Below are 21,788 nucleotides of genomic sequence, written 5' to 3'. Positions count from 1 at the left end.
AGTGCACCACAGGGCTTGAGAATAATTTTGCTTTCTCCTTGGAGGCTGTGCAGTTTCTAGCATAGTTCATGCTTTTCTTCTAAGTAGCATCCTTATATCCAATACTTGTTATTTTTGAGAAATTCTGGCTCTGAAAATGAGAATGCTTACATTTGGTCTTTTTCATAATATACAAAAAGTAAGGAGAATATTTCGCCTCTTTCCCACAGGATGTTAGCAACCCTTATCCCTCATTTATATAAGTACTGGATAATTACAATTAAGTCAGCCTCAGCAGACAACAAAACATCAGTTATATTTGTAAGCTCAATTTTATTGAAAAAATTCTTAATGATAATATTCAGGCTTATTTGTAATGCACATAAGGACAGCATTAAAATAACTGAAATTTTATACCAACGATAATACTGTAACAGTCCCTATGTCCTAAGCAGATTTCATTCTTTGCAATGTTTGGCAATTAACTGAAAACATGCAGAGGAACCTAAATTTTCATACCATAAATGAAACAATTTGTAGTATAAATGAAAACTGAATAAATGAGTACACTGAGTTTAAATATCTAAAATGACAAATTATGACATCTAGCAGTATTTTCTCAGTCTCTAGAACATAACAGTGGTAACTCTAGGATCACCGTTTCCAATCAAAATATTTAGCCAACACCTGTCTAATGTCTGTGCAAACATTTAAAGTGTAAGAGGTCTGGGTTTAAATACGATGAAAAGTATAACTGAACTGTACAACTACAGTTTTCTTGTAATTCGGACGTAAACAGAATTTTATCAATAGATTGAGACTCTACAGGCCACTTCCCATTGTTGCAGCTTTAGTGCAAATCAAACCTGAAGCTTGCGCTACCTGAGGGAGTAGGAGAGCAAAGGAGGATCGCTTCCAATCTGAATGATCTGCAACACTGTCCTACACTTATGCTTTGACCACTCCCGGGAAGGTTTGCCAAAAATTTCAAGAATTCACAAATATGCCCAACAAACAGGTTCTGCGACAACTGACCTTCTAGCTAATAAGGTTAAAATGCATCAAGTTGTAAGCTAGTCATTGCAAACCTCTAAACCACCTACAGGGATCAAGCAAAAACTCAGATTGTTCCTTGCCTTATGGGTGGGGCACATTGTCTCCATAAAGCACCTGGCCCCGCTGGATCCGCAGCAAGGAATCAAGGCAGAGTCCGCCTCAAGTTTATTCTAGGCTAAATGCTACAAGTTACTGTATTACAGCTAAACTGTAAAATTAAAATCAAAAGAGTCAGGAGAAAACAAAAACAAACAAAAAACCCAACCCCATTGGACGTTGGGAATACTGGGACAAGAGATGCCTGGAACAGTCTATTTCAGCTACAACCGTACAGTCCAGTATTATTTTTTTTTCTACTTTATCTCATTAAAGTTTTTAGTATTGCCAACTGCAACAAAACTTAGAAGTTTTATGAGTATCCAGTCTAAATTAATAGCACTGTAACTATCTTAACTATTCCACTTCTTTACCGAGAGATTTTAAAAATAACATTCGTTCTTACATTAAAAAAAAAAATCTCATGGGCAACAACATTGTTGTTTTAGAAAATTCCCCAAAAGACTCTAAGGTCACATTACTGCAAAGTGGACAAAAGGATGAGGCAACATTTTAGGTAGCACTGGGTTAGAAACAACTTTTTTTTAAATGTTGTTGACTACCTCATACAAGCTTAGCAGCCATAACAATATAATCAAATAATGAAATTGGATCTTAATAAATCTGGATTTCACCAATGTTTGAAAAAGTAAACTGAAATTTACGCTTCCTGGAATCAGCAACCACAACGACAAGGATGTTAAAAAGTATACCACATCAGCACACCTTTTTAGGCTGACACCTTGACATTACAAAACAGCAAGAGATTAAAAAAATATTTACCTTTAACAGAAAACGTTTAAAAAGAAACAATGCTATCGCTGCTAAACAAACAATGCGTGTTTAGTATCAACTTCTATCAGCTCCTGAATTTTACAGCTATTTCAAGTTAAAAGGTGAATTATTTTTTTTAGTTCCTAAGACTCAAGAACTATAAGAAGCCTTTCCATTATTTTCTTTAAAATATTTACCTTAATATTTTAAAGTAAACCTCACTGCAAATTTATGGGCACTTGAAGGTCAACAGGCATCATGTGACAAAGTAAGAGCTACTAAGACACACAATTCAGTATATACTGCTTCCGTAATTCAACAACAAGGTCTTCACAGGTTGAGAGAAAGAGAACAAGGGAGGGGAAGAAACTGCAAGAAAAGTATTGCAAAAAATATGTAGATAGCTAAAATAACTAAACACACATACAGATGAATCAGCCTGGAACAGTTGTGCTAACCAGTCTACCGAGACCTGCCAGAACAATTCCACAGGCTGGGGGGTGCTCAGTATTTTAGACTATAGTTGGCTCACTGAAGCACTACATATTTAAGTATATTTGTAAATAAGCATAGGTAAGCCCAGGGGGTAGGAGGAGAGGACATAAAACACAGGTACAGGGGAGGGGGAAGGGAAATATCAGTGGTCTAGTACAACTGGCAAGCAATTTTTCAGGCACCATCCTTAACATTGCAACACACACCAACTAGCGCTCCATGCGAAGAGAGGCTAGGAAGCTTTTGTAAGTGCCTGTAGCCATTTAAGATAACACAAAACTGAAGTGGGGCCACAGGCTGAAACGAGTGGCAGGCACTGAGGCATATTTAGCTCCACCCCGCACAGAAGCGCCTCATCCCGTTTGTCGCCTGCACACTCACACTGGACGATAGCGCCTCATGGAACTAAAGCCCAGCACAATCTGCTACTGGCAAATTATTTTTGCTGGACTTCTCAGAGATGTCCTAAAACTGGCATCAGAGCTAAGCCCTGAAAAAATTAAACCATCCAAGAGATCAAAGATTTAGCTTACAGTAAAAAAAGTTGGTTGAAAAAGCCATTTACTTACATTCTTCATTTCTTTGAAAAGATTGTTTGAAAAACAATTTCTTATCACTGAATTCAAAACTCCTAATAGATCATCCAGAATCAAAAATTATTTAGTAATTTATTCCTGGCAATACCTTGATTACTAATTTAAGCATGTCAACCAACAGGAACACTTTTCTTTCTGCAGTTTGAAGTGTTTTATCAGGCAGATCTCTGTTCAGATAGCCATATCCACTCTTCAGTGCTGCCTTTCACTGTTCTAACAACTGCTAACATCAAAATACTTGCTCAGTTAGCCAAGCAACGTATATTCAGCTAATTTAATCATTCTTCATAAGCAAAAATTTTCTCTAACCCTCCAGTCATTTTTGTAGTACACTAAGTAAGTGGTGAGCGTTAACTACTTTTCTTTTTTCTTTTGAGTCCCAGGAGCATGCTCTATGTAGACTGATTTAAGGACAAATAGAGAGCAAGTTTTAAACCTGATGTAATTCTATAGGCAACACCGCAATGACACGGCACAAAATAATCATGTATTATGAGCCAAAGTCCAAACTGAAAATGCTCAAATTAATTGCTTTCCACTTGCTGTACAAGAAAGGCAGAAATGCAGCAACAGCAGTCAGCAGCAGAACTGATAAACAGACTTAGGGCCCACATTTAAACTCAGACAATGGAAGTTCACAGGCTGAATGAATCACTTGGGGTATAGTAAGACAAGAGAAGAAATCTGGAGGAGATTTTTAGATTTGGCTTTGGTAACAAAAAGAGGAGTGAACCAGACTTGACCACACGAGTATTTGCAAAGGCAATTGGCACATTCTCGTTTCTCGCTCCTACAGCCAGGAGCAGCTACTCCTTGTATTCAAGCATGCACCACCACCCTGAACTGACCAGAGCATCCAGTGAAGCAGATACAAAAATAACTGATTTCATTCTCACCTCCTGTTTACAAGCTTGGATATGAACATCATGCATGCCATTTTTGTTCTGATGCTTTTGCAATCCTGCCCTGTGTGACTGCCCTAAACAGAAACATATTCCTGGCTAAGAGCAGAAAAAATGCAGTCTTTCCACACTGTGATCTTTAATTTAACTTCTTTGTCACTGGGTTATTTTCAAAATATTCAATATTAGTTAGCATATAACAAACTCTTTTCAAACAGGAAAATAACATCTTCTAGATGAATCCATCTACAGGCCCATACAGAATAGGTCATTATGATAAAAGTGAACCTTTGTTTCCACATTTCAGAGTATTTTTATTTCTAGTGTATTGTCTGCAAAGCTTGGATTCTGAGCACTCTGAAGTGATTCAGAAGAGCAGTTTCAAGTATCTAAGCATTTCTCAGCATTTAAAAACAAAACATAACAATCCTTCATCTACTTCTAAGTCAATTCTTGCCACTTTTTGGCTAAGGAACTTTGAAAGGAGGACTTGACAAGGCCTGGCAGCCTTGTAAAGCCAAATATGTGAGTAGATTGCTGACCAATACCTATTTTCTCAGAAAACCGTCTATGGGTATCAATTTTAGTCAAGGCTTGGCATTTGTACAGCCTTACTTCTTTTAGCATTAAATTAAGATGAACCAAAAGTCTCTGGAGATCAATGTGATCCTCCTTAGGGAATTTTATGCAGCCTGTTCTAGAATTAGTAAATAAAGTTTCAGTGTCTACAGAAATGTCAATAGAGGCCGAGTTACATTTGCAACTTGTTGTTCAAACAATGCAAAGTTACTTACCCCCAAGGCAATAAAACTGACATAAGACAAGACCTTCAACAGAAAAAGGAGGGCTACAACTTGAGTAGGATGCAGAAATACCAATTTAAATTATAAACGTGCATTAGTGAAGACACAGAGGATGTTTCACCATATGCTAACCTGACAAGGAAAACCAAAGTTTTCCACCTAGAATATAACAACTTATTCCATTTTTGCTTAATTCAATAATTCTATACCAAATCATGAAAATCAGAAAATCCTCTTCTTTTTTAAAGTATAACTTTGTCAAAAGCGTCTGTAAGCTTTAAAGACCACTTGGAGACAATGTAACATTGCAAAACTCCCTGTCCATGCCACATCAATATTTACAGCAGCACTTTCGTAAAAGAGTTAGGCCCATTTAGGAAACACATTGTCATTACACTTAAACTAAATTACAGCTTTAACAGATTTGAGAAGAATGGGAAAATCTGATGCTGGGAAATGCTCAGATCATTTATGCAATTTAAAAAAAAAAAAAATCAAACAACTATAAAAATCAGGTGCAGACCTGCAATGAACCAGTCTCATCAGTTTGTAGTTACATACTACTTCTCTACAAAAGCTACAAATTTCTATAATGCAGCTCATTCGTCACTGAACATTTACTCCCACCAGTCCTCCTGGCTTAAATAAAACAAGCCATGACAGCTTATCAATGAGCATATTGGGATTAGCTGGCAAACATGCATATAAGCAAACAGGAAAGAAGAGTACAGAAGCTTCTCTTTGCTTCACATGAATTTGGCAACTACAAAGTTTGCTAAAAAAACTTAGCAAAAGAAATGATATCTGGTAGTCACTGAGACCCATTTAGCATCATCTTCCCCTACTAAACATGCCTCACTATTGTGACCATGGCTCATTTTCTTCCACCTTTCTTTTGATTTATCTGATGTATTTAAAACAATAAAGTTGAGATTATTGTCCTTCTGGTGTGGAGAGGAATTTAACATTAATCACTGTTTTCCTAGTAACATCTGCCTTATACGAAAAAATATTTTATCGAAGACTTCTACAGCACTTCTGCCAATTCATCTTTCACAGAGAATCTCAGAGATTCGACCCACACCATCATATTTGAAAATCTTATACAAAACTTCTTCAAACTGTATTTTATCTTCTATTTTATTGGCCAAACCAAATTTTTAGGAGTTTTCTATTAACTAAATAACTGATTTCATCAACTCACTGCTCAATCCTTTTTCTCTGAACAATATTTTCAAATTATCTAGCTATCAGAATAATTTTTAACTAGAAACTTAATCCAATAAAAGGACCGTTATCTAAAAGCCAACAAACTGTAAATATCAACTATTTCCGAATCAAGTAATGAATGTCCTAAACCACACTATAAATAGCCACAGCCATCTGCCTGATTTGCCCCTTCTCCTCATTACTTTAACTTGTCTATCTCCAAGGACAATCTTACCATGAAGCATGCCTGGTTTCACCGCCTGCCTCCTGCCTCAGAAAAGCAGCAGCAAGGGGGAAGATCACCATCCATGACCCCCCTCCAGAGAGCTAACATTACTAAATCTGACTTCCATAACTGACCTCAAGTGCTTACCTATTATTTCCATCATATTCCTTCTATTACAGTTGTCTGCTATCATTTAACCACTTTTTACCTCATTTCACCACATTTTATCTCATTTCATTAACTCTTTCCCTATCATTTAGGGGTTTGTTTTCTTTTTTTCTTTTGGCACTGTCTTACAAGGAATATTTTTAACAAAGCTGTGGAAAGACAAGCACATTGTATCCACCCATTCTCCGTAATTTCCCTGCAAACCTTTTCAAAGGAAAGTTTACCCAGGAAAAATAATTTTAAGGTAAACCTATCAGGTCCCACTACTCCAAAGCAGTCTACTACTCTCAAGAAACAGTTACCAGTTAGAAGAAAGGAAAACCTTAGCAGGAAAGAGGACAAGAAGTATAAAATTCCTTAGCAGGATATGGGGTGTCTATACACGCAGTTACATACAGCATAGCAGTTTGTCACAATTTAGAACATTTGTGAAATGCGGAGAAATGCCAAAGTCTGCAAATCAGCATTTTTGCCAGAAAAATGTTTGTCAGAAGCACAACTTTCCACAGCAACATATGCATTGCTTGCAAAGACAAAAATTCCAGTCAAAACAAAAGCCACACACACACACACAAGTGCCTTCCAAGCTCATCCAGCCCAGAAGCAGCAGAGCTCAACAGCTTTGACGCTTGCTGGGACAAGGATGTGCATCAGCAGCGCACGGCTCTGCGGGGGTCCCAGCCGTGGGGGCAGAGTCCCCATTGCTCTCTCCCAGGGGTGGCAGATGGCTAATTAAAAGGAAATGGCATCCATAACAGAGAATCACCCCCAACCAGTCAGAAGATGTATGGTTAAGGCAAGACACCAATATGGGAGGCAGTTCAAACCCTGCTTGCCTCAAGCAAAGATACGAATTTCAGTGCCCTGCATATGCATTTGATCAAACTCTTGGCTATTTTAGGATGGGCTTGTCCAATACATAACAACAACTCTGAAATGCCTCGGAAACACAGTCCAGGAAAATGCAGAATGAAAAAAACCCCTTAAGTTTAAAACTTTTGCAGAACAGGAAACCCCTTCTTGTCAACTCTCCCAAGCAGCTGCTAGAAGAACCTAAGAAAAGGAAAATTACTCATTTCTGAAAAGATATGAAAATAAATGATAATGCTATAAGACACAGTTTGTGAATACTAAAATGAGGATTAATAATTTTAGTATTTATTCTAGTGAATTACTTCACAGGGCATCATGAAAGTTTATTCCTAGGATAATTTTTCAATCTACAGATGTCAAAGGACCGTAAACAGAAAGCAAGCATTAAAAGTGAAATATGTAATTAGCAGATAAGCATCTACAGGAACTCTGTGTGAATCCATTTTCATTCTTATTTGAAATACACAGCTTAGTAATGATACTTGCTTAGATATAAATATTGAAGTCCTCTTTCACCCTGAATAAGGAAGATTATAAAATAGAGGCAATAATAATTTCCAAAGGTTCAAGAAAAATAATTAGGAAATCAGAGTAAACATGAATATTTGCCAGGGAAAGCAAAATATAGGCATTTGATAGGAAGAAAAACCTTGGAAAGGCAGTACTAGACCAGTAACTAAGAATAGAGAGTAAGCTGCCTGGCCTGCCAACTCACATATGTTATAAACTTAGGTGTGTGCCACGCAAACAAGCATCACATAATGCAACAGAAAGGTAGGCTACCTGAATGTCACATTTAGTTCTACACAATTAATTACAAGGAAAAGAAAAAGAGAAAACAAAAAGAAGCCCAGAGGAGAGCGAAAGGAAGACAGGAAATCACAGTGGGTCTGACTTACAAGGTGTTTTCTGGAGAGAGGATATAGCTTAACTAACCAACAACTACAGAGCAAGTGTCAAGCATGGTAATACTGTGGCATAAAGTATCTGAAGTATTTAAACATCATGACAGGTAAGCAACTGGATATAAAAAAAGTCTACCTCTAAGAAACAAGATGAACTGCAGAAAAAAATTACAGGATACTAAGAAGACCATCCAAAACAGATCCTCTGCCACACAGTCTCCCAAGAGAGCTATTATCTAACACTGAAATTTACGTAGGAGAGACGACTAGTGAAGTACAATCAGGAGCACTGCACCTTTAACTCAAGAGAGACAAACTGCCCAACCTCAAATTTCCATTATTCTGTTAAACATTTCCAAATATATAGGCCAACAAAAGGCTTCAGAAGGAGCACGGAACCAGTTTTTAATTAACACTGCTCATCCTTCAGCTGTACATGTACAATTTCTAAAAGCCATCCTGTAGTTGCTGAACCCCTAACACAAACCTCTCACATGGATCAAAGAACATTCAACTGCAAATGGTCACAGCAGATGTAACGCCTGATGACTACAGAAACAGCCAAGAATTTTGCACCTTTCTGAACATGACTCCGCAGCAGATAAATGCTGTTACAGCTTGTGGCAATGCCAGCCACAGCTAATTATAACTTTATTGAGATGTTCTGGAAAGAGCCAAAGGCGTTCAAGCAAACAACTTGTAATGGGTTATATTCCCAGTTCTGCCACTGACAATGCACGACTTTGGCAAATAGTTTAAATACTCTACTTCTTTCCTCCTGTCTCATCCATAACACTTACCAAGCTTTTGAGGGATACTTGGGGGAGGAGGGAGGAGGAAGAATGGCATGCTAGCTTCTATTGAAGGGCACTATAAACATGCAAAGTGTTATTACTAGTAACACCCTGGCAGAATTTCTTAGGTCCTGTAAAACAATTTTTTTATCCAAAGCAATGTTTCAGATCTGTATCAGCTATGAAAAAATGTCACAATATTTATGAGACTCCACTGGACATATGACACATGACGTTCTTATACGTAACTAAGCTAGTTACTTTCCACATAGTATTTACTGGATGTAGGAGATAGAAACACAATTCAGTCGCGAACCAATTTTTCATTGAATCATTGAAGTTAAAATAAAAATTACTCTCTTGTCCCCATGACCAACTAATTTAAATTCCTACAAGGGAACCCTTGGAGAAGAATGTCACATCTGCAACTCTTCTCAGAGCGGTTGTTTGATGTTACCATAGAAAGTACAATTAAAAAGAAGACTTCCCTGCTAATTAAAAAAAAAAAAAAAACCAAAACCAAGAACCAAGAAAGAGAGAAGTGCTTCACATTGCTAAACAGGCTGAAGACTCTGTTGACAAAGATGGTACTTTGAAGGAAAGACACAGAAAGAAAAGAGATGGATAGGAAGCAAGAGACAAAGAAAGGAGACCTAAAAAGGAAGCAGAGTAGATACTTTTCAGTCTCAAATGTGGCCAAATGAGAACCAAACAGTGGGCTGCTGGTAACGTGGGCAACATGAGGTTTACAACAGAGATCTTCTTGTAAGCAAAGCCAAAGAGGAACAACCACAAAGGCTGCGTTATCGACTGTTATTAATGTAACATGCCCATCACTGAAGTATCTGACAGTAATGGCTTTAGGCCAGCAGTTCCCAAGTCCTTTAACCACAAGACCCCTACCAGTCCTTTAACACATTAATGAGCATATCAACTCCACCGCTTTTCAACTGAAAACACTAGGTAACGTGTCCCATAGTACCATAGGAGTTGCAGCCGGTCCCGCAGGCCTGCCCAGGGGGCCGAGGGCCCAGAGGGGCTGCGAGCCAGCACCGAGGGCCGGGGGCAGCCGCCGGCCGCGGAGGGGCAGCGGCACAAACGGGGCGCGCAGCTCGCCGGAGGCGATTTTTAACAGCGGGTTATGAAACCGGTGACAAGTTTAGGCAGCCGGCCCCGGAGGGGCAGCCGGCCCCGGAGGGGCACCCGGAAAGGTCCGGAGAGGCGCCGAGAGCCGCGCGGCGGGCAGGGGCCGCTCCCCTCAGGGCCGGCCGCCATGTCCCGCCCCTCCGCCCGGCGGCGGCGGGGGGCGGCCGCCCTCTGAGGGGGAGGGAAATGGCCCGCGGCGGAGCCGGGCGGCCGCTCCCTCACGGGGGAAGACGGGGCAGCGGCTCCGGCGGTCGCTCCCCTCCGGCTGCCGGAACGGTGAGACGGGGGGGGAAGAGGTCGCGGGTTATTACCTGCAGCTCCGCCCGCTCCGCCTCCCACTCAGCGCGCTCCGCCTCGAAGCGGCCCCACTCGTGCTGCAGGAAATGCAGGATGCCCGGCACGCTGTACTGAGCCCGGGACGCCGACACCGGCGCGGCGGCTCCGGAGGCCGAGACCCCCCCGCCGCCGCCGCCTCCTCCTCCTGCTGCCGCCGCGGCCGCCGCTGCTGCCGCCGCCTCGCCCGACTCCAGCCCCGGCCCGCCCGCCGGCGGCGGCAGAAGCAGGGCGTTATTGTTGTTGTTGTTACTGAAGAAAACGCCGGGCCCCGCTTGCTCGTCCATGGCTGGGCCGGGTCTGCCGCGCTCCCCGCCGCCGCCGCCTCCTCCGCGAGCCGCCGCCCGCACCCAGCCGCGTCCCGGCAGCAGCAACAACCTGGGCGCGTCCCGCCCGCCGTCACCGCCTGACAGCCGCCCCCGCCGGCTGCTACGGCGGCCCGGCAGGGACAATTCCAGAGAGCGATTCGCCCCGGCCCCTCTCACGGCATTCTGGGAAATGTAGTTCCGCCGAGTGGCGGGGCGCCCGGCGAAGGGAGAGGCGGGAAGATGTCTCCGATCGCCTTTTTCTCCCCCGCGCTGCCATTACGTCGAGGAATGACGTTACAGCGAGTGAGCCTCATCCCCGTGACGTGCCATGCTGGGGTAGAGACTGGCAGTCCGTGGCAGGCGGCAGCTGGCAAGTCACCCGCGGGCCCGGTCGGCTGGGCGGGGGTGAGGGAGAGCGCGGGGGCCCGCCCCGCCAAGCCGCGGCAGGAGGGGCAGGGCAGCTCTCAGCAGCGGCGGGAGCACGGACTAATGGTCATGTCCACCTCAGATCGGTATTTAAATGGCTTTGTCACGCTCGCAGCCCACCCTGGGGACATAAAAAGGGCAGGTGTCTCGCAGCAGTTCCACAAACTTCGGTGGAGCCCTGCCTTTTCACCACCGTTTTTTTCTGTTTCGGCCCTGTTCTGAGCAGTGCTCAGTGTGGAAGTACCAAAACCTGTAAATCCAGCCCAGGGCCACAGCAGTTTCTTAAAAATCTTTAGAAATGCTCTAAAGGGGAATGAAACAACATTGTTCAGGAATTACCATGCTGTCTCTTCGCCGAGGAGAGGGAAAACAAGATACTTTGTCACTGACAGCACAGCTCTGAGCTGAGGGCACAAGCTGTCAGCAGCACTGCTCTCCCCTACCTCTCCCAAAGACACAGAAAGACAAAGTTAGGCTTGCTTTCCACGCTACTTACATACTAGCACCAGAGCCTTGCTGAAGACAAACAAGCGCTCCACTACAGCAGGCTTTACAGTATGGCTAAGTGCTAGCAGTGCGTGGAAGATGGCGCATGGCCCCTGAGGCTGCTGTGGTAGGGTTGGTGCAGGTGCTGACAAGGGGCCCTGCCGCCCCTCACCTTGCCCTGGGCACACCAGGAGCACCCCACTGGTTACTCAAGCAGCGCTTCCTGTTTCCTTCTGGCTGTTCCGAAACTGTAGTCCCCTGCTTCGTAACCCTGCCCTCGGAGATTAGAGCTGTGGCTGGTGGACAGCCTCTTTGTGCTTTTAAAGAGGGAAAGACAACTAAGGAAGCTTACAGAGAGCGTCGGAGAGCAGAGGGGAACAGGAGCGAAAGCACAGAAGAGGGAACGCACTCTGGGGGACCTCAGCAGGGACCCGGGGTAGAACAACAAGGCTCACCCAGAAAGGAAGGAAATGGCAGAGAGAGGAAAGACATGAAGGGGAAATGGAGCAAACGAGCTTCATGAAAAAGCACATTAAAAAGGCCACTGACAAAGACGAAAAGGAGGGTGACAAAGAACAATAAGCATTACGGGCATTTCAAGTTATTTCATTTTTTTTAATCAAATGAAATTTGATGCCAAAATATTACGTAAAACCACACAGTTATACCTTTAGTATCAGGAGCAAGCAGAGAAGCAAACAAGGACTAAACTGGGAAAGGATGTATACAAATGAAAGTTGTGCATGTTGTATACAGTCACACAGTATACAAAGAAAAACCTCTCCCTTCTCTATCCCTCTGCATCTATCCAGTGCCATTTTCCCTTCCACTAACTTTTTTCTATTCTTCTACTGAATTCTTAGTTACACTTGATTGCTACACTTCCCTCCCCCCATCCCTTTTTCTGAGTTTTCAGACATCATGTAAACTAGAGTCTAACCAAAACATAAAAGTGCTGAGATAAAAATTAAGGTAAATAAAACCTAGTTACAGACAAAAAGTTTCTAACAAACATTGAAGTCATTAATTACTAGACTATGGGGGGGAGATGGTGTGGTCTAAAACCAGTTATAAAGTTGTTTTCTTAGTTTTACTTGCAAAATTTTGTGTTCAATTTTGTACTGAAAGAGTTTCCTTAATACTCTCTCTCAAATGCTAAAACAGGTTCAGAACTTCTTCAAAGCAATATAGCTTTATAATGCTGGAAACACTTATTAGAAAGTGATATATTTTAATCAATTTAATTCCCACTACACATACAAAGATGAAAAAAGTAGTGAAATTACTTTCCTCCTCATGTAGGGCATATTGTTTTTCCTTTTGCATGCATCTTTACTCCTGTAGGACAATGGAACAAGACTTGGAAGTTATCATCTTTATGAAAAAAATATTTGAAAGATTAGAGTATGTACCACTTGTGTCCTCACTTTAGTACTAAAATATTGACTATGAAATAAAAGCTTTTCTGATTTTATGTTAAATATTTTGCACACACCAAATACAATAGGGCACAAGAGCATTGTCTTGTCCTCCATTTTGCATCGGTACTTAAAGGGTTATATAAGGTCTTGTGGGAAAAGAGAGACTAGAGGCAAGTGACTATGCAAAAATAATGATCTACAAATATTTCAACCAACTACTAATCATATTCAATTCTATCTACTATCCCTTTGTTATATTTGGGTTGAAGTAGAAGCTTCTGAAATATGCAGTTTTTACAGAGTATCCAGAAAAACATCAGAGATGAAACTCAACAGGCCTAGCCAAGGCTTCTAGTTATGTGGCTTCTCTCTATAAAGCAAAATGTATAGAAAGATCCCTATAGAAGCCCATAAATTCAACGGCAGTGTCAAAAAATTCATCAGTCAGTCTCGTATACACAAGAGAATACATAGTTCTGCACTTCTGCCAATGGGAGGAGTGAGGTCCGGCAGCAGACATTGGGAGTCACTGGCTCTGCACTGTAAGGTTAGCACAGCACTTGAGCTCTAAGCTCCAAAATCTGCAGATCAGACTCACTCAGATGTGAGAGGTGCTATGTGCTTTTCAAGAAAGAAAAGCCTGGTAGGGAAAGGAAAGGCTGGAGGAGCCTGGCTCTCACTTGTGTTCTGCTCCCTTAGTCAGTATAGGTGCAAAGCACTCAAGTAATTTGGCTCTCCAAACTTTATCAAGGACTACAGATAAGATATACCCACTGAGACTAAAATCTTGCAGGAAGTTTAAATACCTAGGAGTCTGGACAAAGAGCAGAGCACTGAATCATCATATTCAGCCAGCATCTGGCAGAATAGGAAGACTCCTAACACACAGTGCCTTACAGGGGCCAAAATCTACACCTACACAAATACAGACAGCAGGCAGCTCTCTTTATAAACTCAATTTCCAATGCATTCTTTAAAATTTATCTTAGAAGAGATAGGGGATTAGATTCTTTGCATCCTTTATTAATTTTCAAGCATGGAAACGGATCTGAAAGAAATATACACCACATAAATAAGGACAACTTATTAAGACAGCATGCTTGATCGTTCACCTTGACAAAGGCTGAAAATTTTCAATTGTTTTTTTCATGCAAGCTGAAATGATCTACAACGTCTGATAATCCCCTTCCCTACTTTGTTTTTAAAAGGAAAAAGTGCATACTTCTACACATTAAATTCCCCATGGTACATGGTAAGTACTTGGTAACACTTTCCCTTCTTTCCTCCCCACTGTGTCGGTTGTGTTGACACAATGGTACGATAACCACCAGATTTCAAAAACCAGTCAAAGGTTTGGGGTAGCTTTTAAAAATAAATAAAACTATTTAGTCAGATAGAGAATAGGGTTTTTTTGGTGGATAATTTATAACACAAATTCATAAATATGATCACATTCAATTTCCTAAAAATCTATACAAGTAACACCACTTCCCTTGTTAATGCATGGATTTCAAGTAATTACACAAAGCTCTATTAGACAGCCTTTCACATACAAATTACACAAAATTACAGACATATATGCAGTAACACAACGGGGGTAATGTAATGCTTCTGACTACTTAATGGTCCAAAAATAATAAAAGTAATTCAAAAAAAGCTAGTTTTCAGTTTAATTGTTGGGGTGGAATGTACTGTGGGTGGTGGTTGCCTAGCAGCTGCTTTTGCTTTGCTGGCCTGACTTGCTCGGACTGCAGTTTCTAGACGCGTTTTTAATTCAGGAGCAGCTCCCATTACTGTCTTGAAAGCATGTGGGTAAAGTGGACCAATGTGCATTAGATTCTGAAGTGCAAATTCATGAAGATCCTTAGATGCTGTAGATGCAGAAGCAAAGGCATTTTCATTCAGTAAATAGGAAATCAGAGTGGGAACGAGAAGGGCAAGCAACTGTACTCCTAAAAGTGAAAGAAAAAAAAAAGTAATTTAATAACCATATCAGAGAAGAAAACAAAAGAAAATTAATTTTATCAGTTACTAGACTGATAGAAGTAATTTTGTTTTCAGTATTGACAATAAACACTGTAATTAAAAAATGAACAAATAAAAACCCAACTGATATGTAGATCGTTTCCTGTCCTTTGGTCACTCAAATCTTTCTTACCAGGATTGTGTTTCAGACTTGTACTGTTGTTCATCACAGTTATTTTGTTCATGACACTTCTTTAAAGATGCCTTTGCACCATCTGATTGCAGATGATTGATAAAAGATCATAAGACGTAGAGTGCCTATCATATTAAAGGATTCCAAGAGGACTTTTCAGGCAGACAGAAATATTATTCCATTGAATGTGAATATCAGCCTCTGCAGTGAGCATAACAGAACCACTATTACTATGCAAGTGTTCACAAAAAAGTTAGGGACAGTTATCTGCTATCCTACTCCTTTCTGGAAGATTCCAGCATTAGCAAAAATCAGATGGTTTGTTTCCTCATTCGCTTCAGTTACTCTCTCATTTTACATGTGTTTCAAACAACTGTGCCAGAAATAGAATGGGGCTCAAGAAAACATACATTTAGTGTTTGGTCATTAATGAAGAGAAATACCAACAGGGAGTATGTTGGGAGGAAAAAAAAAAAAACCAAACCCACACTAAAACAACAGTAATATTTTTACAAGGAACTTCATCAGCATTTAAAGCCAAATGCCTGCTGAGAAAGTCTTTAGAAAACACATTGTTCAGTTAGAGAATAACTGAATTTAAAGATTAACTATAAATACTGTATTCTATCTACTGAAGCAAACAGAAGGCTCCATCTACAATCAAGATATTCTGACCAGTACAATTCAATTTCCTGGGCTTTTTAGATAAACTTTGTTGAGCTGGTAGAAGCAACCTGATAAAAGTGATGAGTCTGCTAAAATAAATAAAAGTTAACAATGGGAAAAAGTAAATATAAACTGTGTTAACTACTCATTTCCAAACAGAAGAAAACTTCTCTCATTACCGCAGTTCATGTTTAGAATGTTTTTTCCTGCAATCACCACAAATGCAAAGGCTACAGCACATCATAGTGTATGTGCTATGCAAGTCCATGTATGTAAGAGTTCTAATACTGGAATTACAAAAGCATGTTGCACAGACATCGTCTATTCATGACTATGTCATCAAGTTCCTAACTGCAAGATTTCTACTGTTCAATATTCTATTTTAGCATTACATGTTTCTCTAGAAAAACTAAATACTTACTATTCTGCTCCTCACCAAGGGCAACCAACGTTTCAAGGACTTTAATTCCTTCCTGGACTGCTAACAGCTCCAGGTTGTTGTTTGGGCGGCTCCTTTCCACAGCTTTCAACTTCTCAACCATGATAGGGGCCAATGAATGAATATATGGAGTTGACAGGGCACGATTGGTGTGTTGGAACACAGAAAGCAGAAGCTGGTAACACTTGGCTTGAACCTAATCAAATCAAGATAAATACATTGTCCTGAAAGTTATTTGTTAACTCAGGGAATTCTAATAAACTCTGTTATCTATGTATGTGAGAGACATGTGATGCCAAAAAAAAAAAAAAAAGACGACTAAAGGGGAAGGAAACATACTGAATAAGAGGAAAGCAGCAACACAGCCCATCTGCTAAAACAATATTAGCCCAGTTTTCAATAAAAGGAAGGCCAGTTAGAAAGAATGTGCAGGTACTATGTAACAATATGAACTCAGTGAAAATAAAGGAATAGTTAATGTCATACAAGTCAGTCACACAGGTCCACAGAGAACTACATCTTTAAGTCTCAGAACCACCAGCTCTAATAGTACGTGTACCTGCAAAATCATGAAATGCTATTCCAGTCTCAGAAGAGTAAAACAGCCCATAAAAATGACTCAGATCAAAGTGATCTTATTGCTCTAACATGAGCCAAGACTACAGCCAAAAGTGGCAGGCCTGTCCATCCTTCCTTCTCATTCTCCATCTTGTGCTGGTAGTAGCATAGGAGTATACATGTAGCCATACAGTGAGCTGGATCACAGAACCCTCTCCTTGTCTTCTGCTATTTTCTTTTTCCCTCCTCCCTCTTTTCTCTGGAAAGCAGGGATTATTTAAGTCAACATGTGGGAAAATGACTCACTGATGATCTTGTTTAGATGAACTTATGAATGCATTTTATTGGGGTGTACAAAGATCTTCATCCAAAATCCCACACAAATAACCCAGAACTTTTGAAAAGGTAAAGCCCCACAACAAATACGAGGATAAAACATTGCACATGGTTTCAAACTGCACTCAAGTCTGAACAGGATGAGTTACTAAGGACATGCTGAACAGAAACATTCTAGAGGAAGTATTATTGAACACAATGATCTGTGAGGAGATCCGGGGATGACTGGAAACAGATATATAAATAAAAACATTGAATAAAAATGATAGATAATAAAAACTAATTATAAGAAAATACAAGTTATGCAGCTCAGGTCACTGTTAATTCACTAGTATATGGCTGCAAGTTTTCCATATAATTAGATTTTTAAGGCCTGAAGTAATAATACTTCTTCTAATACCATCTGTATGCTTTCTAACAGAGCTCCACGGAAGAACATTTTCTCCTAATGCCTTACTCAGCATCATCTTTGACCTGTTTCAACAAATCATTCCTCTCTCTCTCTCCATACCACTCCAAATAATTCCCTTCCCTTCCCTTTCTGTCTACATTCTTTAAACTTTACTCCTTATTAGCTGTTAAGACTATCTGCCTTCAAAATAAGGAGTACAAGTCTCTTTTCTTACATGCACGCATAATTCAAATAAGAGTTTTACAACTGCATCCGACAGAAGCTTGGATGAAATTCTGCTTTTAATCCATCTATATAATATAAAACTTTTGACTATTCCACATTCACAGGAGTTTACAAAAACTCCAGTGAGGTAAAAATCAGGGCTTCTTCAAAGCGTGCAAGGCACACTCTCATGTAAAACTTACCCATTATCACTGGAGACAAGGGTGTCTTAACTAAGTTCCCTTGTTGGGGCAAAATGAAATTGAGCTCACCAGCCTTCTGGTTATTACTATACACGACATCTAACAATTCAGACTTTTGCAGGTGGTAATCGTTTCAAAAATACTCCTGTCTTTCTTATGAGGCAGCGGTATTTCTTTAGAAGACTTTTTTCCATAATCGGTTCAGTGCTTTTAGTACAATCAGTATAATGCTTTTACTACAAACAGGTGTCTAGTTACTGACCCCAACAATGAGTGTTTTGTATTTAAAAAACTAGAACAAACACACAAATATTACAGAGTATATGTTCTGCACATCAGCAAGGACAGTGGACACAATCTGGCTGCTGTGAAAGCATTCTCTTATCAATTACAAAAATAGTGGTAAGTTCAGCTCACTGACAGCTTTCCAGCAGGGTGGTAGGCAAAGATGTACTTCTCTCACTGTTATGTGTTTATATGGAGCTGAGAGAGAGCATGACATAAAAGTTTCTGCTTAATACGACTGCCATTTCCATTCACACACTAAAATTTTAAGTAGCTTTCCACCCAAAGTCAGACTTCAGAACCAACTGAATTTTACATCCACACTGGAAAACACCAGCCCTGCTGCAGAGAAGAATTATCAGTCTAAACAGGATTTTAAATGCCTCACTGTGACCCTCAACACATCAGCATTTTTTGCGTGTTTTTCTTCTCAGGAATCTCTGCAATGCTTGCTTGTGGAAACTCTATAGATTTTTCTTTTTAGCTTCCACATGCAGATTTGTATACCCACTCAAACAAACTGATGTGTATGTGGCTGGAACAGTTAAGCTTAACTATACAGTGCATTTAGCCTGTTTGAACAAAGTCAGTCTACAACTTTTTAGTTTCCCTCTTTAGTGAGAAAATAATTTAGAAGATAATTCTAAAGATAAAGACAAACCAAAAGGGCAAAAGTGAAATCAGGAGACAGATGACTCATAATGTACAGATATTCCAATGGTGACCATAAAATTACATTTTTGCACTCAAACTAAGTTCTGTATGAACATACAAAATAAGCACAGGTTTTGCACAAACAAATATAAAATTCATCAGAAACGCAGGCTGTAATTTTATCTACAGAAAAAGTGGTTTAGTTTGTATTATAAAAGATCAGCATTAATGTAGAAATATCACCACTCTATAGTAACCAACCTTTTCATTTACTAAAATTTCACCTATCAAAGATTCTTTTCCTTTTAAAAAGCCGCAAGTCAAGAACCTGACACAAGGCTGTGAAGACACATTATCTAGAAGCACTTAGTTTGGGTTGTTTTGCTCACTAAAGAGTTTCTATAATGCACTGTTGAAAATTCTAGTTATTTTGACAAGCAGTATCTGTCTCTGAAGTAAAGGCATCACACAAAGCATTCAGGAAGTATGGTAAATATATCACAATTAGTTTGTTTTTCTCAGCTATATATCATTCACACTCCTAAAACATAATCTTACCCAAGGATCACAGGAATTTAATGCACTTTTAAATCTGTTCATACATCCGTTTTGTAAAGACTGCACTCCAATTACTTCAGTGCTTGCTGACCAAAGGAAGAGAGCAATAGCTGTAAGTATGCTTACTTCATCAAGAATAGGCTTAGAGGCTTCTGAAAAACAAAAACAAACACGCTGTTAGCTTACTCCAAAAAGGGTTTAGAATTTATTTAGTAAAAGCCAGTGAACACAGACAAACTCAGAGAGGAAATAAACGTACTTGAAATTATTTGCAACTGCATACAAATATGCATCTACTTATTACAGAATCACTTTATCATTATTGACTGTGACTGACAAAAAGCTGAGCAACTCTATTCTAAACTTGTTTTAATAAAGTAAGTCAAACTTTCTGAAGCTTAAATATCAAGGAAAAAACATCACCCACACTTTCTCTGACCAAGTCATATTGTTTGTTTTCAATATGTAAACAAGAGAGGAAAAATATATTTTTTAGATCCTTTCCCCATTAAAAATATACCTCACTTTTTTTTTTTTTTTGTCCTCTTCAGCTGATACAGCAGAGTAAGAAACTGATATCCAGCATGGCAACAACTTTTACTTAACATGAGGTTTCACATAACAGACTAGCTGATCTGATAGCTACCTGTCACCAATAAGAACAGTCCTACTTTAACCTTTCCTGCTTTTCAAATAGTCTGTATTTGCCATGGTCATCCTCTTTTTCCTTGCACAAGCTCTGTCTTCATGGATCTCATTCATGAATTTACATCAACAGGAAAAAAAGAATTATATTTATATATAGTTACTATAATATATATACTGTTCTGCTGGTTTTGTTGTCCAGATTGGTTCTGCTCTCCCTTGAGAGGCACCAAAAACCAGCAGATACATAGGCAGCAAAAACAGCATAACTGCCCTTTACAGGTGTCAGCTAGTTCACTTGATTGGCTTAGCCATGGTGTGAAACCTCACTTCAAAAAAACTACTCCAAGCATTTTAAGTGACAAATTTAGGGGAAAAAAAAAAAAATTAGATTTGTTTAAATTTTATGGAATTATAAGACTTGACATTGTGTGCAGTAGACCTTGCTTAGATTCTTGTGTGTGTGATGTGTCCACTCCACAGAAGACTGGAAAACATACACTCTTGCAAAGAACCAGGAAAGATTTCTGAAGCCTGAAAAAAAGCCCAAAGCCAGTAATGTTTCTGGAGAGAGGGACTGGGAAATCTTTACAGTAACAAAAGGCTGGAAGACAAGAGCTGATGTGACAAATCAAATTAGAAGTTTGACTTGGTTAACACAAATCTACTGATCCTTCCCCTTCAGACATTTTCAGGATCATTTGCAATTACCTACTTGCTCCCTATCTCTCACATGAGTAACTCCATTCAAGCCTCTCTTCAGTCTCTGTAAATGGCTCTTTGGGGATGTAATGGGATGTTTTTGGCTGAACTACCATTATGCAAATGACAAATCTTTGTGTCTCTCTTTTGCTAACTAGGCAGCTGAGACCATACATCTTCTTTGTTTTTCGATGGGCAAGGCAAAGTACAAATGTGAACCAAGAGAAGTAGTCTGCAGTTCTCTAAAGAGACACGGTAGACATCCTGCTGGTGGGTAACAGATTTTTTTGGCAGCAGTAGGATTCTTTCTCTCCACTGAAAGCTTGTAACGGTACTGTGAATATCCTACTCCAGTATGAACCTTGCCACAATTATCCCTTACTGTCTTCACACTCATTGACTTTAACAGTCACTATCATAAAGACCATATGAATCGTGTCAGCAGACACTTAAAAGACACAGATTGCCATTTTTCTTGAGGTTTAATTCAAGGTGTTGAGTCCACATACAGTACTGAACAATTAGCTTCAGTAAAGAGATCAGTTCCCCTACAAACAGTTTTGGCAACTAAAATCTCCTTTCCTTTAAGCTAGCAGGTATTCTGTGGAAAGAGGAAAGGAGGTGTGGAAATGACAGTTTGCTCAGGCCTTGCCAACATGTCTAGAGCTGCCAGTAGTCAGAGAAATTGAGGCACAGTCCAGGAAGTGAAATTAATGCAGCTTGGAACTCCTTTAGATTTTACTTGTGAAACATTCAGCAGACGTCAGAAAGACCGATCAATATCACAAGGTAGATTTCCAAGTTCCAGAAACAAGTCACTAGCTGAAACTATGAAGACTAGTAAGGTCAGCCTCAGGAAAAGAGCTAGAAATAATAGAGCATGAAATAATCGCATCATAATGGGATTCAAAATGGAAGAGGAAGGTCTGAAGTAGTACAGAAAAATACCCTAGAGAAAGGAGGTGAGAGATG

At 40.0% G+C, this 21,788-nt stretch overlaps 2 protein-coding genes across 11 annotated transcripts in view; both read right to left on the bottom strand.

The window, feature by feature from the left end:
- The window catches only part of STRN (striatin), a 73,818-nt gene extending 63,002 nt beyond the window's left edge, over window positions 1–10,816 (bottom strand). For 2 of the 4 annotated variants that reach the window (XM_030035038.2, XM_030035039.2), the window contains exon 1: window positions 10,334–10,741. In XM_030035038.2, the coding sequence (XP_029890898.1) occupies window positions 10,334–10,642 (309 nt within the window). In that variant the 5' untranslated portion in view covers window positions 10,643–10,741. Of the gene's footprint in view, window positions 1–10,333 lie in introns of all 4 variants that reach the window. The other 2 variants (XM_030035037.2, XM_030035040.2) reach the window with 2 other exon arrangements.
- A 3,182-nt stretch (window positions 10,817–13,998) lies between these two features.
- The window catches only part of HEATR5B (HEAT repeat containing 5B), a 60,600-nt gene continuing 52,810 nt past the window's right edge, over window positions 13,999–21,788 (bottom strand). For all 7 annotated transcript variants that reach the window (XM_030035318.2, XM_030035320.2, XM_030035319.2 and 4 more), the window contains 3 exons: window positions 19,470–19,621; window positions 16,242–16,455; window positions 13,999–14,948 (listed from right to left, as the gene is read on the bottom strand). In XM_030035318.2, the coding sequence (XP_029891178.1) occupies window positions 14,644–14,948; window positions 16,242–16,455; window positions 19,470–19,621 (671 nt within the window). In that variant the 3' untranslated portion in view covers window positions 13,999–14,643. The remainder of the gene's footprint in view (window positions 14,949–16,241; window positions 16,456–19,469; window positions 19,622–21,788) is intronic.

Source organism: Aquila chrysaetos, chromosome 13, assembly GCF_900496995.4.
Source record: "Aquila chrysaetos chrysaetos chromosome 13, bAquChr1.4, whole genome shotgun sequence".
Taxonomy (NCBI): Eukaryota; Metazoa; Chordata; class Aves; order Accipitriformes; family Accipitridae; genus Aquila; species Aquila chrysaetos.
This window is presented reverse-complemented; position numbering and strand designations above follow the sequence as displayed.